Source organism: Cotesia typhae, unplaced genomic scaffold (genome assembly GCF_013202065.1).
Source record: "Cotesia typhae breed Kobodo isofemale line unplaced genomic scaffold, CoteBio_Ctyphae scaffold_152, whole genome shotgun sequence".
In the NCBI taxonomy this organism is placed as follows: Eukaryota; Metazoa; Arthropoda; class Insecta; order Hymenoptera; family Braconidae; genus Cotesia; species Cotesia typhae.
In genome coordinates this window covers 4,029,626-4,046,825 of record NW_027423776.1, presented here as the reverse complement: position 1 = coordinate 4,046,825, position 17,200 = coordinate 4,029,626, and the positions used below count along the sequence as shown (strand labels likewise).

The 17,200-nt window shown below is 29.0% G+C and overlaps 4 protein-coding genes across 4 annotated transcripts; 1 reads left to right on the top strand and 3 right to left on the bottom strand.

Annotated features, from left to right (window-relative positions):
• Positions 1 to 704: 704 nt before the first annotated feature.
• On the bottom strand, positions 705 to 5,009 carry Pcif1 (Phosphorylated CTD-interacting factor 1). The gene is made up of 4 exons (XM_074256986.1): positions 4,438 to 5,009; positions 3,730 to 4,037; positions 1,791 to 3,463; positions 705 to 1,323 (listed from the first exon to the last, which is right to left on the bottom strand). The coding sequence occupies exons 2-4, from the start codon at positions 4,027 to 4,029 to the stop codon at positions 933 to 935; spliced, it is 2,364 nt and encodes a 787-aa protein (XP_074113087.1). The 5' UTR covers positions 4,030 to 4,037; positions 4,438 to 5,009; the 3' UTR covers positions 705 to 932.
• A 374-nt stretch (positions 5,010 to 5,383) lies between these two features.
• LOC141536011 (uncharacterized) lies at positions 5,384 to 6,490 on the top strand (the record flags this gene model as incomplete). Its single annotated transcript, XM_074256210.1, has 2 exons — positions 5,384 to 5,866; positions 5,922 to 6,490. Coding segments are annotated over 2 exons (834 nt in total), but the record flags the coding sequence as incomplete, so codon positions are not given.
• Positions 6,491 to 12,346: 5,856 nt separating this feature from the next.
• Positions 12,347 to 13,271, bottom strand: LOC141536010 (uncharacterized). Its single transcript, XM_074256209.1, has 2 exons — positions 12,966 to 13,271; positions 12,347 to 12,892 (listed from the first exon to the last, which is right to left on the bottom strand). The coding sequence occupies exon 2, from the start codon at positions 12,827 to 12,829 to the stop codon at positions 12,347 to 12,349; it is 483 nt and encodes a 160-aa protein (XP_074112310.1). The 5' UTR covers positions 12,830 to 12,892; positions 12,966 to 13,271.
• LOC141535944 (uncharacterized) lies at positions 13,057 to 14,634 on the bottom strand. Its single transcript, XM_074256121.1, has 2 exons — positions 14,266 to 14,634; positions 13,057 to 14,031 (listed from the first exon to the last, which is right to left on the bottom strand). Exons 1-2 carry the CDS (start codon positions 14,291 to 14,293, stop codon positions 13,439 to 13,441), a joined length of 621 nt encoding a protein of 206 aa, XP_074112222.1. The 5' UTR covers positions 14,294 to 14,634; the 3' UTR covers positions 13,057 to 13,438.
• Between the last annotated feature and the right edge of the window lie 2,566 nt (positions 14,635 to 17,200).

The following is a 17,200-nucleotide window of genomic DNA, read 5'->3' as shown; positions in this document are numbered from 1 at the left end:
TATATATATATATATATATATATATATATATATATATAATATATTTATCTCATTTTTTTTCTCTATATACTCCAATTACGTTAGGCGCCATAACCATTTGTTTTATTAATCTCTGTAATGATTTATTTATTTAATTTATCAATATATATCTATTTATTTATTTTAATTGTTAAGTCCCTTTTTGTTTGCTTGCACGGCAAGTATCTAATATTTTTTTTTTATAATTTTCACGCTTCAAATTTTGTCAATATTTAAAGTCATTAACAAATAACAATTTATTGATCTATTCGAAGCATGATTGAAAATAATTTTTAAAATTTTTATCTCCACACCTACATAATATCTATATATATATATATATATATATATATATATATATATATATATATATATATATATATATAATTTAAATCTGTATATACTTATATATTTTTTAAAATAATTGATGCGCCAATTAACCTTCTGTTGACAATAATTATGATAAATTTTACAATGATATTTTCCGATAGATTTTCTTTTCTAATAATAGTTATTTCAATTACTCTCTATATACTTCGTCTAGCATATCAATTAATGTACACTCAACACAACATGTATTTTAAATGTAAATATAAAAAAAGCAATTAAAGTTAATACAAAGTAAATTAATCAGAAAATTGACAACTATTAATTTAAAGTTTATAAAAAAAAAGAAATAACGAAAATCACTGTGGACAATAAATTTATATATCTTCGCTTATAAAAACTTATAACAACAAATTTTCTTCGAGTGTACATGTATTCAAGATTTATTATTTACAACATCAATAATTAAACTACTAAGCGGCAGGCGCCGAGTAGAAAAAATGTTTTAAAGTAAAAATAAGGTAAATGATCCGTGATAGTGAGATAACAAAAGTAGCTTATCAATGAGATCATTCAAGTTATCATGATTAAATGGGATGAGTTGTAACGGATGAAGATAAGGGTGGTAATGTCGATGTAGGTGAGTTAGTGGTAGTAGGCATTACCGTTGTACTGGGAATTGCATTAGAAATAGTTAGCGATTGTGGTGGAGCGGTGGTAGCGATTGAAGGATTGGTGGGTGAAGCTGCTGGACACGTCGAAGGAAGCGGAAGCGGAGTCGTTGAAATTTGTTGGTGACTTGGTTGTCTAGGAGGTGATAGAAGTTCTTGTCGGTCTCTTTCTCGTTCTCTTCCAGGTCGCCAGGCTTCTAACAGCGCTTCTACACGCTCTTCTGTCGGGCCCCAACGAGCTGTACCCGCTGCATTTTGGAGCCAGACGACCAGAGTTCCGTGAGCTGCTCTGATATTGACTTCACCTCTGTGGAGAAATTTTAATTTGTAAGTATTTTTAACGAAAGTAAAAAAAATATTTGATTCTGTAACAAGGTATTTTTCAAAATGTCTTATTTAGAAATATTTAAACAAATTTTCTTTGCACGTTAAAAAAAAAAAAAGAAAAAAAAACAGTAATTAAGAAATTAAAATATTTTTTTCCCCTCCGGGTGTAAAGCGTCAACTTTAGCCCCGCTGCGCTAAACAAAGTTTCCGCTTTACACCTTCGTCAGGGAAAAAAATAGTATACACTCCTCGGGAAGTAAATAAGAAAGCCTCAGATCACATGTTTGTTGACCTCGGCTTCGCCTCGGCCAACAATTACATGTGATCTGAGACATTTCTTACTTTACTTCCCTCGGTGTGTAATATACTATTGCCTGAAAAATTTTGAATGCCGAACATTTTTGTCACAGAACCAAATATGTATAACAAAAAAAAAGTAAAATATACTTCGGTAATATATGCTGAAAACCGTGGCGATATTCATGTTCCATAGCAGGCACAACAACTTGTTTACGTTTAAAATGACTACTTTCAAGTTTGATGAGTGCGTTTGGCGCTGGATCGCGCCATTCCGGTAGAAAAACAATAAATGAAAGCGGTTCTGTTGAGTCAGACAGTAATCTCTCAAAATGATTGACCATAGCTTCCATAAGTTCTTCGCAATACGGTGGGTTTGCCTGGAAAGAACCGCTGACCGGCCTGAAGTCCAAGAAAGGTCCACGCGACCCAAAGTAAGAGTCAGTGTCAGCGAAAGCCGAGCAATATTGTCGGAAATAACAGTTAAACGGAGAAGCAAAGCATTCAAATGTTACGCCAAATGATCTCTGCAGGCACTCGAAGACAGTTACAGGCAATGCCATTTGCGTGGCATGTCCCTCATTTATTCCTAGATAAGTCTGATAGCGTTTAAGCGCGCACCAAACTCGTGGTAAAAACATTTCAAACTTTTTATCGTCGAAACAATTGTACCTGTACAAGTGCTCGAGTTTTGTTAGGTGAGAATTGTTAATGCACATGGTGTCACCGTGATAACGCAACATTGTTTGCTCACGCTCAGGAAGATACTCGATTTGCGGTAATCTTGGTGCTGGCAATGAAAATTGTATTGGGTAGCACCAAACTTTCCGTTGAGTGCTAGCTGGTCCACCTAGAGGTATCACATCTCCAAGGCCATTGTCTTTTAAAATTTGATTGTTTTTATCCTTCACCTTTTTAGCGTAGTCTGTCGACAAGTTGTATATTTTCAGACAGATGCCCTCGACGCTTGTTTTAACAGTTTCCGTAAGGTGAGGCTGACACTGACGCTTCAAGTGCCCAAGACGGTCTTGAAAATCGTCAAAAGTCGCGCCAACTGTTCGTCGCAACCACTGAAAAGTGTCCTCAGCGTTCCACTTAACAACTTTTCTGCTCTCTGACGAAGCTGACCTTGACTCAATCATTTTCTTAGCAGCCTCAGCATACCTGGACAACTGTTTCCTCGCGTCTCCGGTGAATTTAGGCCGTACTATTTTTATGGGTATGTCATTCATTATCTCCCGATACATCGACATTGATATTTCGGGAAAACACTGACTGGGTAGCAAAGGATCTGACCCACAATCTATCACCTTTCGTTCCATGAGCCACCGATTGAACGAATCTTTCGGTGCATCTATCGACTCGCGCGTGTGACAGAGTTCCTGGTAACACTGCCGTAACTTCGACAGTAGACTACAGCGTAAAGCTTCTGCGTCTGGATGAACGTGCAGCAAATTTGATGGTGCACGTTCGAAAATGATAACATTAGTCGGGACATCGAGATCCCACGGACCAGCAAGTACGAATTTTTTTATAGCGACTGCTGGGTTACCGTCTTCAGAGGCACGTCGTTTCAGAGGGCCTCCCGGAGTTCCGGGAGTCAGTGGACCGTTTCCTGGTGGCACTGGTGCTCCTCCACCGCAGATTCCGAGAGGGTCTGTTATAGGATCAAATTGCGGTTTTGTACCAGGCATCACCCACAATGATTCTCCTGTTAATTTGTTCCAAAAATACGGTCGGTTTTCTCGTTTACTCCAAAATTTTTTCCATCCTTGCTGTTGGAGTTCTAATGATAATTCAGCTTCTGGATAACCTGGTCCAACCTATTAACATTAAATTATTAAATAACAGAAATAACGAGAAAAAAATTTTAATAAAAAAAACAAAAAAATTTTTATATGAATTTTATATTTTTAGTGTAAATATTAAAAATTTTATTAATTACTGCGCAATTTCAATATATTATATAACACAAGATAAAAAAATAAAAATTAGGATTTTCGCGCCAACCTTGTGAGTTACAAGATAGAAAAAAATCCATTAATTATAAATAAAATAAATAGCAAATTGATTGTTAATAAATAATTACCTGATTCATTGGCATGGGCTGCTGTAAATGTGACAATGGGACACAATGATCAACAATATTTGGAGCCTGAGTCATTGGTTGGGGTTGAAGTTTGACCGGTGTTGGAACAATAACTTGACTGACATTTGAGCCAGGATCTTGGTGAAGAGTTTGCATCATTGAAGAGTGATGATGGTGAAGATTGTGATGGTGGTGCATTGTGCCTGCTACCGGAGATATCGACTGGCTCGACATAACATCCCACGTTGTCGTGTTCGTAGTGTTTGGTAATTCTTGTTTTCCACCACTCGCTTCATTCATATTTTCATCTGAATAATTAAAAACACACTATGTAAATAAATAAATAATTGATAAATGGTAACTTGAAATGCTTTTCAAGTTGATTAGAGCGGTGGTAATTAGTTGAGAATTGATTAGTTTTATCACAATGATCAACCTGTGTTTGAAAAGCAAAATAATATTTTAAAAGATTACAAAGTTTTTACATATAAAAATAAATAAAATTTAGGTGAAAGGAATTTAATTTCGAGTGTTATTTGGGAACAAGAGGCGGGCAATTTATTTGTAATTTGAAGTCGACGCACAAAGATTATTGTGGTGCTCTGTTTGTTTACATACTAATAGCCCGCGTTAAATATAATTAAAGTTAATGACAATAATGAATAAATTTAATGATTATTATTAATTCTGTAGGTTTATTGTACTTACTCTCTGTTATTTTTGTGAATATTTAATTGTTATTTATGATAAATATCACGATTCAGTCATCATTTGTAAAAAATTGACGCGACGGACTCCACCTGTAAGACGCCATTTGCTTGGAGACTGATCCGAAGTGCGGACAAAGTATCACAGCTAAATTATTTTTTCATCAGCGCACTCTATAATTATTTTTCAACATTCGTGTCGGTAACGCGGAGTGTCATCTTATCGACAACAACAGGAATTTCAAATACTAACTGTCACTAAGGAATATATCAAAATACTATGACATATTAAAGTTAGCTGTCACTTGAAAATTTTTTAATTTTATTTAACAAAAAAATGTGTTCCAAAAAATTGTTTTTAAAAAACTGCATTTTTTTATTTTTTTAAATTACTAGATGTCAATTTTTTTTTCTTATTTTTTTTGCCATAATTTATTTTTTATAAAATTTCTAAAATTATCAAAAATGTGCGCAGATTTTTGATGTGGCGCTACATTAATTTTCATAATACTATGACATTAAAGTAAGCTGTCAGTTGACAATTTTTAAATTTTCTTTAACAAAAAAATTATAAGTATTAACTTAGCACACATTTAATAATTTTAAAAATTTTATAACAAATCAACTATGGCAAAAAAAAATATGAAGATTAACTTAGCAGATAGTTGATAATTTTAAGAATTTTTTCAACAAATAAATTATAGCAAAAAAATTTACAAAAAAAATTGTGATTTAGATATTTTAAAAAACTATAAATGCAATTTTTTTAAAATAATTTTTTGAAACGAATTTATTTGTTAAAAAAAATTAAAAAATTTTCAAATGACAGCTAACTTTAATGTCGTAAAAAAATAAGAAAAAAAAATTGACATCTAGAAATTAGAAAAAATAAAAAATGCAATTTTTTAAAAATAATTATTTGGAAAAAATCTTTTTGTTAAATAAAATTAAAAAATTGTCAAGTGACAGCTAACTTGAAGGTCATAAAAAATTTATCCTACGATTTACGTGAAGCTGACTATGTGAACAAAAACTTTCAAGACATTGCAGAAATTTTAAAGCTCTGGCCCATCCTAAAAGAGTCTTATGGCTACCAGTTAATTGAACAAGATTTTAACAAAAAGTATTCTGTCACCAAGGACAAACTACTTGTAGGTTGGAAACAGTTTTATAACAAGATTTCTAAAATTAGTGATAAAAAATTACTTCCTCAGCAGGCATTAGAGAACAAAAAACTATTAGATAATCCAGATTTATCTGATGAAACTAGAAATATCATTGAATTTTCACTATTGCCTCATTTTATTTGCCCTAAGGCTAACAAATGTAAGATTAATCACTTAAAAAGTGAAAAAACAAAAAACTTTTATAAGGCGAACATCGAAGGTGCAGGAAAAAGCCTATTAGTTCACATTGAGGTAAATTTTTATGTCTGTATGTATTTATAGTTTAATATAAACTTCAAATTTTTTATTTTATATTTAGATTCCTGGAAAGATTAAAGAAGTCATCAGTGAGCTGAAGAGTGACTGCAAAAAAATTGGACTTCCGCTTCAACCATTTGTTATAGTTGTCGGGAAAAATTACTCCGAAATTTTAGAAGTTTTTGTGTTGGTGAATGATGTAATGTATAAGATTCCTACGTTTTTAAAAGCTGTTGATATTCTTATGAAAATTTATATTTCATACAACTTGGTGTACCCACTAGCAGGCGAACATATCTATTATTTAATTCAGTGGGCAGTTTATGAAATCAAGACTAACTTCGATTCTAAAATTCCACACATACTTACTTTAATCAATAAATTAAAAAAAGCATCTATTGAGTCAAATTAAAATTAAAAATAACTTAAAAATTGGAAGAAAAATAACATTACTTTGCGGTAATGTTTAAAGCCCCTTAAATAGCCCTTGTGGAAATAATTCTCTGAAAAAACTCTTGATAAGTCTTTATAACTCTGAATAAGACTTTTCGAAATTCTTCACATCCCTAACTAAGTGAAGGAAAGACTTAATAAGTCTTCAAAACTCTGCAATACTCTTCAAAAGTCAAATTTTCCCTGCAATTTCGGAATTTCTCAAAGAGTTATTAAGACTTGATAAGACTTGTTCAGTTTTACAGGAAAAGAAGAAAATATTTCTTTTCAAAAAAATTGCTTATCAGAATTAAATAAAACTATAAAAAAGAATTAATGCATGTTTTAAAAAATTTTTTTAAATAATATTTTCATCACGAAAATACTTTGATGGGCATCGAATCACTCATAGTTGAGCAAGTCAAAACATCAACAGCAAATGAAGTGCACTTGATGTTGAAACAGATACTACTCAAAGAGTAAATCCAATCGGTATTTAATTTGGACTATCAAATATTAAAGCCAACTTTCTAGGTAGGAAAGAATTTTCTATCCACACGCTATCTGCTGGAATTAATTGATACCTAACATATTTTAGTTTACGAATTTACAGTTAGAATCTTTGAGTGTTCTTAGTTTCTAATAGGTGGCATGTGGTTAGAAAATTCTTTCCTACCTAGAAAGTTGACTTTAATATTTGATAGTCCAAATTAAATACCGATTGGATTTACTCTTTGAGTAATATCTGTTTCCAACAGCAAGTGCACTTCATTTGCTGTTGATGTTTTGACTTGCTCAACTATGAGTGATTCGATGCCCATCAAAGTATTTTCGTGATGAAAATATTATTTAAAAAAAATTTTTTTAAAACATGCATTAATTCTTTTTTATAGTTTTATATAATTCTGATACGTAATTTTTTTGAAAAGAAATATTTTCTTCTTTTCCTGTAAAACTGAACAAGTCTTATCAAGTCTTAATAACTCTTTGAGAAATTCCGAAATTGCAGGGAAAATTTGACTTTTGAAGAGTATTGCAGAGTTTTGAAGACTTATTAAGTCTTTCCTTCACTTAGTTAGGGATGTGAAGAATTTCGAAAAGTCTTATTCAGAGTTATAAAGACTTGTCAAGAGTTTTTTCAGAGAATTATTTCCACAAGGGAGGCCTTATTAGAATGTGTAGGTTATTCACATAACTTAATTTCGTTTTTAAAAGTAAACTAAATTTAATTTAAAAATAAATTACAATACATTATTATTTAAATAATAATATTTTAAAATGCGTTGTAACCTTTGTTCATTAGTTTTACAAAATCTTGATAATTTTATTTATCATTTAAAAGCAGCGCATTCAAATGAACCTCTATATATCTGTATTAATAAAAAATGTCATCGTACTTTTTTTAATGTATCTCAATTATATGAACATATAACTAATTGTATTTTACATAATTCTATGGATGAATTGATTAATGTTCCTGTTAAAAACTGTAGCAGCATTGCTAGTTTGCACACAATGCAAGAACATCAATCAATAAAAAAAAAACATAATAGTGGAAAAATAATTAAAAATGACAAAAAAACTGATGATAATTTTTTTAAAACTAGAGCTACACAGTTTATTGGTAAATTTTATAACAGCAAATGTATTACTCGCTCAGCTGTTCAAAATATAATTGTAGATTCCTCTGAACTTTTACAACTAATAACAAGTCATACCGGAGAAAAATTAAAAAATTCTATTCCAATCCAGTTTCATTCAAATATTGATAAATGTTTAAATTTCAATGTATTTGAAGGTTTTGAAACAGAACATAAAAGATTTAAATTTTTTAAAGAAAATCACTTGTTAATAAAGCCTGAATCATTTTATATTGGAGAAATAGATGATGATAGAAATGTTGATGGTAAAATAATTTTAACAAAAAAAAAATGTTATGGTAAAATAATTTCGATAAAAAACGTACTTTTTCATTATTTTCAATTGCCTTATGTTTTCGAAAAAATAACAAAATATATCAAAGTTGAATCATCAAAAACTTCATCGGTTTATTCTAGTTTATATCAAGGAAAAGTATGGAAAAATATAATGAAGTCATACGAAAACAAAATTGTTATTCCTCTGTACTTATACTACGATGACTTTGAGGTTTGTAATCCACTGTCTACAGCTGCAGGGATTTATAAAATTGGGGGACTATACTTCTCGATTGCCGCTTTACCACCTGAATTTTCATCTTCTGTTGATAGCATTTTTTTAGCTCAATTATTATATACCTCGGATTTAAAAACATTTGGAAATCAGAAATGCTTCTCTAATATTATTGAACAATTAACTGATCTTGCAAACACAGGGGTTTCTATTATTATTGACGGTGACACGAAGCATTTATTTTTTGTGACTGTGGGAATATTAGGTGATAATTTAGGCGTTAATAGTATTTTTGGTTATAGTGAAACTTTTGTAGCGACATATTTTTGCAGATTTTGTCAAGCATCAAAAACAGAATGCTATCAACAATGTAAAGAGGATGTAAAATTATTGCATAACTGTGAAAATTATGCAGAAGATGTTAAAAATTTATCTCACGGAGTCAAAGAATCTTGTGTTTTTGACAAACTTCCATTTTTTCAAAATGTTGTTAATGATACGTGTGATGTTATGCATGATTTCTCACTAGGCGTATGTAGGTACGATATGGCGAAAATAATTAAAAATTTTATTGATAAGAAATACTTTACTTTAGAACAATTAAATGACCGACTAAAATACTTTGATCATTCTGAATTTAATCACGGAAATAAAGTATCAACGATATCAAAAAGCCATATTCAAAATGGTTGTATAATAATTACAGCTACTCCCTTGTGGAAATAATTCTCTGAAAAAACTCTTGACAAGTCTTTATAACTCTGAATAAGACTTTTCGAAATTCTTCACATCCCTAACTAAGTGAAGGAAAGACTTAATAAGTCTTCAAAACTCTGCAATACTCTTCAAAAGTCAAATTTTCCCTGCAATTTCGGAAATTCTCAAAGAGTTATTAAGACTTGATAAGACTTGTTCAGTTTTACAGGAAAAGAAGAAAATATTTCTTTTCAAAAAAATTACGTATCAGAATTAAATAAAACTATAAAAAAGAATTAATGCATGTTTTAAAAAATTTTTTTAAATAATATTTTCATCACGAAAATACTTTGATGGGCATCGAATCACTCATAGTTGAGCAAGTCAAAACATCAACAGCAAATGAAGTGCACTTGCTGTTGGAAACAGATATTACTCAAAGAGTAAATCCAATCGGTATTTAATTTGGACTATCAAATATTAAAGTCAACTTTCTAGGTAGGAAAGAATTTTCTAACCACATGCCACCTATTAGAAACTAAGAACACTCAAAGATTCTAACTGTAAATTCGTAAACTAAAATATGTTAGGTATCAATTAATTCCAGCAGATAGCGTGTGGTTAGAAAATTCTTTCCTACCTAGAAAGTTGACTTTAATATTTGATAGTCCAAATTAAATACCGATTGGATTTACTCTTTGAGTAATATCTGTTTCCAACAGCAAGTGCACTTCATTTGCTGTTGATGTTTTGACTTGCTCAACTATGAGTGATTCGATGCCCATCAAAGTATTTTCGTGATGAAAATATTATTTAAAAAAATTTTTTTAAAACATGCATTAATTCTTTTTATAGTTTTATTTAATTCTGATACGTAATTTTTTTGAAAAGAAATATTTTCTTCTTTTCCTGTAAAACTGAACAAGTCTTATCAAGTCTTAATAACTCTTTGAGAAATTCCGAAATTGCAGGGAAACTTTGACTTTCGAAGAGTATTGCAGAATTTTGAAGACTTATTAAGTCTTTCCTTTACTTAGTTAGGGATGTGAAGACTTTCGAAAAGTCTTATTCAGAGTTATAAAGACTTTTCAAGAGTTTTTTCAGAGAATTATTTCCACAAGGGCTGAAATGTCCTGCTTAGTAACATATTTTGGAATCATTATTGGCGATTTAGTTCCCTTTGATGATTCTGTATGGGAATTATACTTGTGTTTGTATGATATTTATGATATTGTCATGAGCTCAACAATTTCCAAAAGTGAAATAATTTATTTGGAGCAACTTATAAAAATGCACAATCAATTATACATTGAATCTTTTTCAGAAAATTTGAAGCCTAAGCATCATCTAATATTACATGTCCCATCTATAATAAAAAATATGGGACCATCAAATGATTTTTCATATGCAAAATATGAATCCTTCCATAAGCTTTCAAAAGCACAGGCTAACATAGTGAATTCGCGTGTTAATATAATTCATACTGTAGCACTTAAAATTCAACTGCATCTTTGTTACAAAATTATCAGTAAAAGTGGTTTAGAAGATCGTTTTGAATGTGGTGATGTTAGTGACGTTGATAATTATACAGATAATGCTTTTTCTTTTTGGAAAGGTGTTGAAAAATACTCTGTGTCGTGGCTTAAAGTTAATGGAACGCTTTATAAGCCTAGTTATTTAATTTATGTAAAAAATGATGATAATAACGACCCAGTGTTTGGTTTTATCACTAATATAATTATTTGTAAGACGGATGATATATATATATATATACTGTATAAAGAATGTTTTAACCACGGTTTTTTAAATAATATCAAATGTTATGAAATTTCCCTACCATTTGAAAAGTCTGAACAAATTTTGTTACTAAATAAAAATGTATATAGGCGTTGCATTAAATCCCATGTTACTGGCAATGGAAAAACTGTTGTTTCTCGGCGTGATTTATAAAAAATAAATTCAGTTTAACAATGTATTTATTTGATTTTTATTTCTGTTATTGTATTTTTAGTTCCTTCAAATGTGTCTGATACAATCGACTAATTTTATAAATATTATTTCTTATGGAAATTAATTAAATAAATAAATGAATAAATACATATATATATATATTAGGGTGGGTCAAAAAAATCAACTATTTTTTTTTTTACAATTAATACGGAAAAATGGGTTACTAGGCACCTTAAAAAAATTCTCACTAAATATGAACTCTTAATTTTAATAGGAAGATCCTCCGCGTCGCAGTTTTTCATTTTTTTCTCAGTCCAATAGAAAAAAATTCATTCCTCATCATTAATTGGTCGTACAGAAAAAAATTTTTTAAGAATTTTGTAGGAAATTTAATGCTCTACAAAAAAGGTATCTTGTTTTTTCCGTAAACCTCACCATTTCACTAATATTGAAGATTTAAGATTGATTATTTTAAGTCAAATGTCACTTTTGTTTATAAATTTTATAACTCGACAAGAAATGGCTATTATTATTCAATAATTGCCCATTCGGGCAATAGAAATTTTTTAGCAAATTAACTGCTCTATAAAAATGGTATCTTATGTTTTGGCGATTAAATTAATCGTTCAAAAGATATTCATCATCAAACTTTCATGTATATCGATTTTAAGAGTTTTTGATTAAATAATCGAAAAATTTCAATTTAATCTATCAGTTTTGAGAAAATTTACACGAAAAAATTTTTTTCATCAACTGAGAAACTTCAAAATCTTTTTCAAGCTTTTTTTATGTGTAAGTATTTTTATCTACATTTAAAAAAATAAATTGTACATTATTTATCGCTTAGTTAATCATTTATCAATAAAAAAGCAAAGTTTTCATTATAAATATATTATGATTTCAGTTTTAGAGAAAAAAATGTCCAATTAGTTATAAGAAAGTTTTTTATTTCAATTTTCAACTGAGCTATTTATTTTCAAACAATTTTTTGTTGCAAGTAGGCTAGTTTTTTCGATGCTCTTTCACAACTTGCAATAAAATTGAAATTACTCTTCGTCTTTCGTTAAGCATTGGTTATATTCACTTACTAATGCGACACCTCGCTCTGCCACATCATTAACAACTTTCAATTGTGCGAAAAATTCTTTATTTTCATTATAACTCTCATCAGTAGACCATAAATCAATATTTTTGTCAAGAAAATCATACGGCAGATCAAAGATCTCAAAAAGTTTTAATGACTTCTTAGAAACAAAGTCACTTATATTTTTGCAGAATTAAATGTAAATTTTTTCTATCAATAATAAATCTTCTTGCTTTAGAATCTGTACCTTCGCGAGTCTTAACAGCTTCGACAATATTCTTCTTTATGTTTAATGGAACGGTATCATCAAAAAGTGATAAAATAGCAAGTTCATCACTTAAGTACCATAAATGTGAAGTCATTTTTTCACATGTAGCCAAGGAAATTAAAGAATTAATTTTACTGTACTCAATTAAATTTTTCATAAACTCTAAGTCGTGATTAGCAGCAGAAGTCGCAGAAGTTGATGAAAACCAAGCTTTTACATACACCATAACTATGAAAATACAAAATTGTCGAAGACCATCCAATTCTTTCTTAGAAAGGTCAAATTCATCTCTAAAAATAAACATTTTTAGGCAATAAATTGCCTTTGCCATCCATCTTGCATGATGAACTACACCAGGACGCTTGAAGAAAACTTGCTCTCGTGGCATTTCTCCCAGAAAAATTAATGACAATTCCAATATTTCTTTATAGTCATCTCGGGGTTGCGATAACTACCAAAAGTAATCAATTATTCGTAAAAATCAAAAATTATCCTCTACACTTAAAATTGTATTTAAATAATACCTGTAAGTATCGCTTAATAAATGAAGATAGATTATTTTTTTCATTCGTAATAATATTAGCAACAATACTATCTTCAACACCAGATTTATACTTCGTTTTATCGAATGTGTCCCAAAATTTTTTGAATCTGCCAAATATTGGAACATTTGGTCCGGATGATACTGGCCAATAGACTTCGAATGCACTCCTTAAAATGATCTCATAAATATGATGGCGACATGGTAACCAAATTAATTCTTTTCCTAAGGCCTTTTCAATTTCTTTACATGTACCATGATGGATTCCTGTATAGTAAAAATAGATAATTACACTTTAAGTTCTGTATTTAATAAAAATTGTAACGCATATTTAAAATCTATAAATAAATAAAGAATTATAACTAATGGGCACGTGTCGAAAATTTAATTAATGTATGAAAACAATTCAACTAGAACGATGAAAATAAAATTTTCTTTTAAATATTTTATCATTGATTAGTTATCCGTATTAACCGCAGTCGTGTCAAAACACATCGCCTTGATGTAACTAATAATACCCCATTGATTTAACGTTGACAAGATGGTTGCTGTTTGATTTTCTGCCGATCCACTATTCATTTTTGGAACTCCAAGTAACTGCTCAGTACCAAAAGCAGTCAAAATAATCGGTAATCGATCCACAAATTTCGATTCAGAAATGTCATTCAGTATTTTCCCATCCCAATGCACGACATATTTATCATGAGCTTTGAAGTTATCTTTTAGTCCTATAGCAATGTCTTTTCGTAAGAGCATGCGAGTTCGTTGAATTGTTCGATAACTAAGAGTTGTATCTTCTACATTAACACCAACACTTGATAGAACTGGAGCAATAATGAACATCGCATTTCTACTACTAACATTAGCTCTGTCGAGTGCTGAGATAAGCTCTGGAGTTAGAATATTTATTTTTGCTCGTGTTGTCGGTATTTGAGGCACATACTCTAAATCTGAACCGAAATTTGTAGCTTGACTTAATGTAAGGGTTGAAGATAACTCTGATTCCTCACTTCGAACAATCTCATGGCTGGTTGAGGGTTGATTCAAATCTAAAATAAGCGTTGTTATTTAATTAATGGAAGCAAAAATATGGAACTCATTCATTTTGACATCAAATAAGGAACACAAAGAGTTTTTATTTATCATCTACGAACATATTGACATTTATGATATAATTAATTAGAAAAACAATAATATACTTTATTATTCATAATTTATAATCAATTTAATTTATTTTCAATTCTGATTAAAATGTATAATAATTAAATGTTGTAAATACTCACGACTTTCATCTACTTCCATCGTATTCATAGTACTGTTTAATTTATTTGGGTTATTTAAAAGAATTTCTTTCCGGGTATCACTTTTTTGATTTGAATATAGTTCACGAATATCATTATCAAGCAGTTTTATTGATTTATGATCTACAATATCAAATAATGCTTTGATTTCATTCTGAAATATTATTACATTTTTGTTTTGGGCTGATGATTTTTTTCGCACAAAAGATTTTTGCAATTTCAACCATCGGTTATGATAGCGAAGAATTTTTTTGTATTACATTAGTTGATCCACTAGTCGGAATCTGGTTGTTTTTCCATAGTTCAATAACTTGATCAGTTGCATTTTTAGCACTTTGTTTGATAGAACATTTTAACACTTTGAGCTGATAAAAAAACACTCATAACCTCTTTCACTGTTGGCAACTTACGTTCTGAAATTTTTGCATGGGTTTTCCGATCAAATGAATTTCCTTATCCATATTTTCGATAAATATATAAATTTATGTAGTGACCGCAAAATTTGTAAATATTTAATCGTTGTATCACATATACAAGATCATAACTTGTGGAAACACTAGAAATGCTGTAGAAAATGTAAACAAATAAAAACAATATAACTATAAAGAAAAATGTAGGTGGCGCTAGTTCACAAGGGAAACAGAGTAAATAGAATACAAAACAAAAATTCTCTACAGAAGAAATTTTCCCAAGGACAATATACAGCTGTAGTGGAAAAATTTTTAAGACGTTTTGAAGACGTTATAAAAAAACAACATTATCGTGATTTCTAATGATGAAAAATAAAAAGTTTGGAATTATTGAATAAAAATTTTGAAAACAAAATTCAAATAATACTTACATTAAAGACAAAAATGAAATTTTCTCAAAACTGATAGATTAAATTGAAATTTTTCGATTATTTAATCAAAAACTCTTAAAATCGATATACATGAAAGTTTGATGATGAATATCTTTTGAACGATTAATTTAATCGCCAAAACATAAGATACCATTTTTATAGAGCAGTTAATTTGCTAAAAATTTCTATTGCCCATTCAATAATAGCCATTTCTTGTCGAGTTATAAAATTTATAAACAAAAGTGACATTTGACTTAAAATAATCAATCTTAAATCTTCAATATTAGTGAAATGGTGAGGTTTACGGAAAAAACAAGATACCTTTTTTGTAGAGCATTAAATTTCCTACAAAATTCTTAAAAAATTTTTTTCTGTACGACCAATTAATGATGAGGAATGAATTTTTTTCTATTGGACTGAGAAAAAAATGAAAAACTGCGACGTGGAGGATCTTCCTATTAAAATTAAGAGTTCATATTTGGTGAGAATTTTTTTAAGGTGCCTAGTAACCCATTTTTCCGTATTAATTGTAAAAAAAAACATAGTTGATTTTTTTGACCCACCCTAATATATATATATGCTTAGATAAATATGTATTGGAATAGTTTACTATAATAGACAATAATTATGTTACCGAAATATGAAAATTAAGTTAGCCGACATCTGAAAATTTTTAGAATTTTTTTATTGAAAAAATTATTACAAAAAAATAAAACAAAATTCCACATGTAAAAATTTGAAAAACTATCCGTGTAATTTTTTAAAAATATTTTTTATTTCTAATTCAATTGATAAAAAAATAAAACTTTTTCGCTGTCGGCTAATTTTAATTTCATTACCGAAATTAGCAGACATCTGTCAATTTTTAAATTTTTATTACAGGTCAACGATAAAAAAACATATTTAAAAAAAAAAAAAAAATATGCACTTGTAATTATTTTTAATTTTTAGACGTGTAATTTTTAATTAAAATTTATTCATAATAATTTTATTATTATAAAAGTCCAAAAAATTGACAGATGTCTGTTAATTTATGAAAATTAAGTTACCTGATATCTAAAAATTTTTAGAATTTGTTTTATTAAAAAAATTGTTACAAAAGAAATTAAAAAAAAAATTCATTTGTAAAAAAATTGAAAAATTATAAGTGCAGTTTTTTAAAATATTTTTCAATTTTAATTTAATAAATGAAAAAAAAAAAAAATTAATAACGTCGACTAACTTTAGTTTTATTGTTAATTTCAGAATAATTAATAATTCCAAAAGAAGTGCCCATTTTACCCCAAACGTTCGATATGTCTACTTTTACTACTTTTCTAACCTAAAACTAAAAATCATTGCTTTGAGTATATTTGGTTGAAATATATCATTGTTTGCACTAAAGAAATATTTGTTAACTATAAACAAATCTGGATTTCATTCAAATATACTAAAACTTTGTCTCAAATAAATCAATTTATTTGTATCAAATAAATATTTCTGGTGATATTTAAATAAGAGATTTATTTATAGTTAACAAGCCTCATTTCATTTAAATAAACTGTTTTCTCAGTGGCGCAGAAAAAAATTTTGTTAAGATAATCTAAGATATGTTGTGGTAACAAATGAATTTGTTAACATAGGGATAACAAATCATATGTTAAAATAACAAAATTTAAGATATAACAAGTTATTGATATGTTATAACAACAAAACAGTTTTGTTAGTATGGCAAAATCTTTTAGTTGATTCGACAAAATACTATAGTTGGTATAACAAATTTTTTTGTTGAAACAGCAAAATTTTTCTATTAAAATAATAAAGAAAATTTGTTAGAGTAACAAAGAAAATTTGTTGTAGTAATGAAGAGAATTTGTAAGAATAACAATCAGAATTTTTGGAAATAACCCATTGAGTATCATTATACACAATCATTTTCGTGATAAGATTTTGAGGATTTGGAAAATATTTTGGCAACAAATTGGTTTTGTTACTGTAATAAAATCACTTTGTTACAGCAACAAAGTCATTTTGTGACAGCAACAAAATGATTTTATTAGAGAAACAAATTGATTTTGTGATTGAATAAACTGGTTT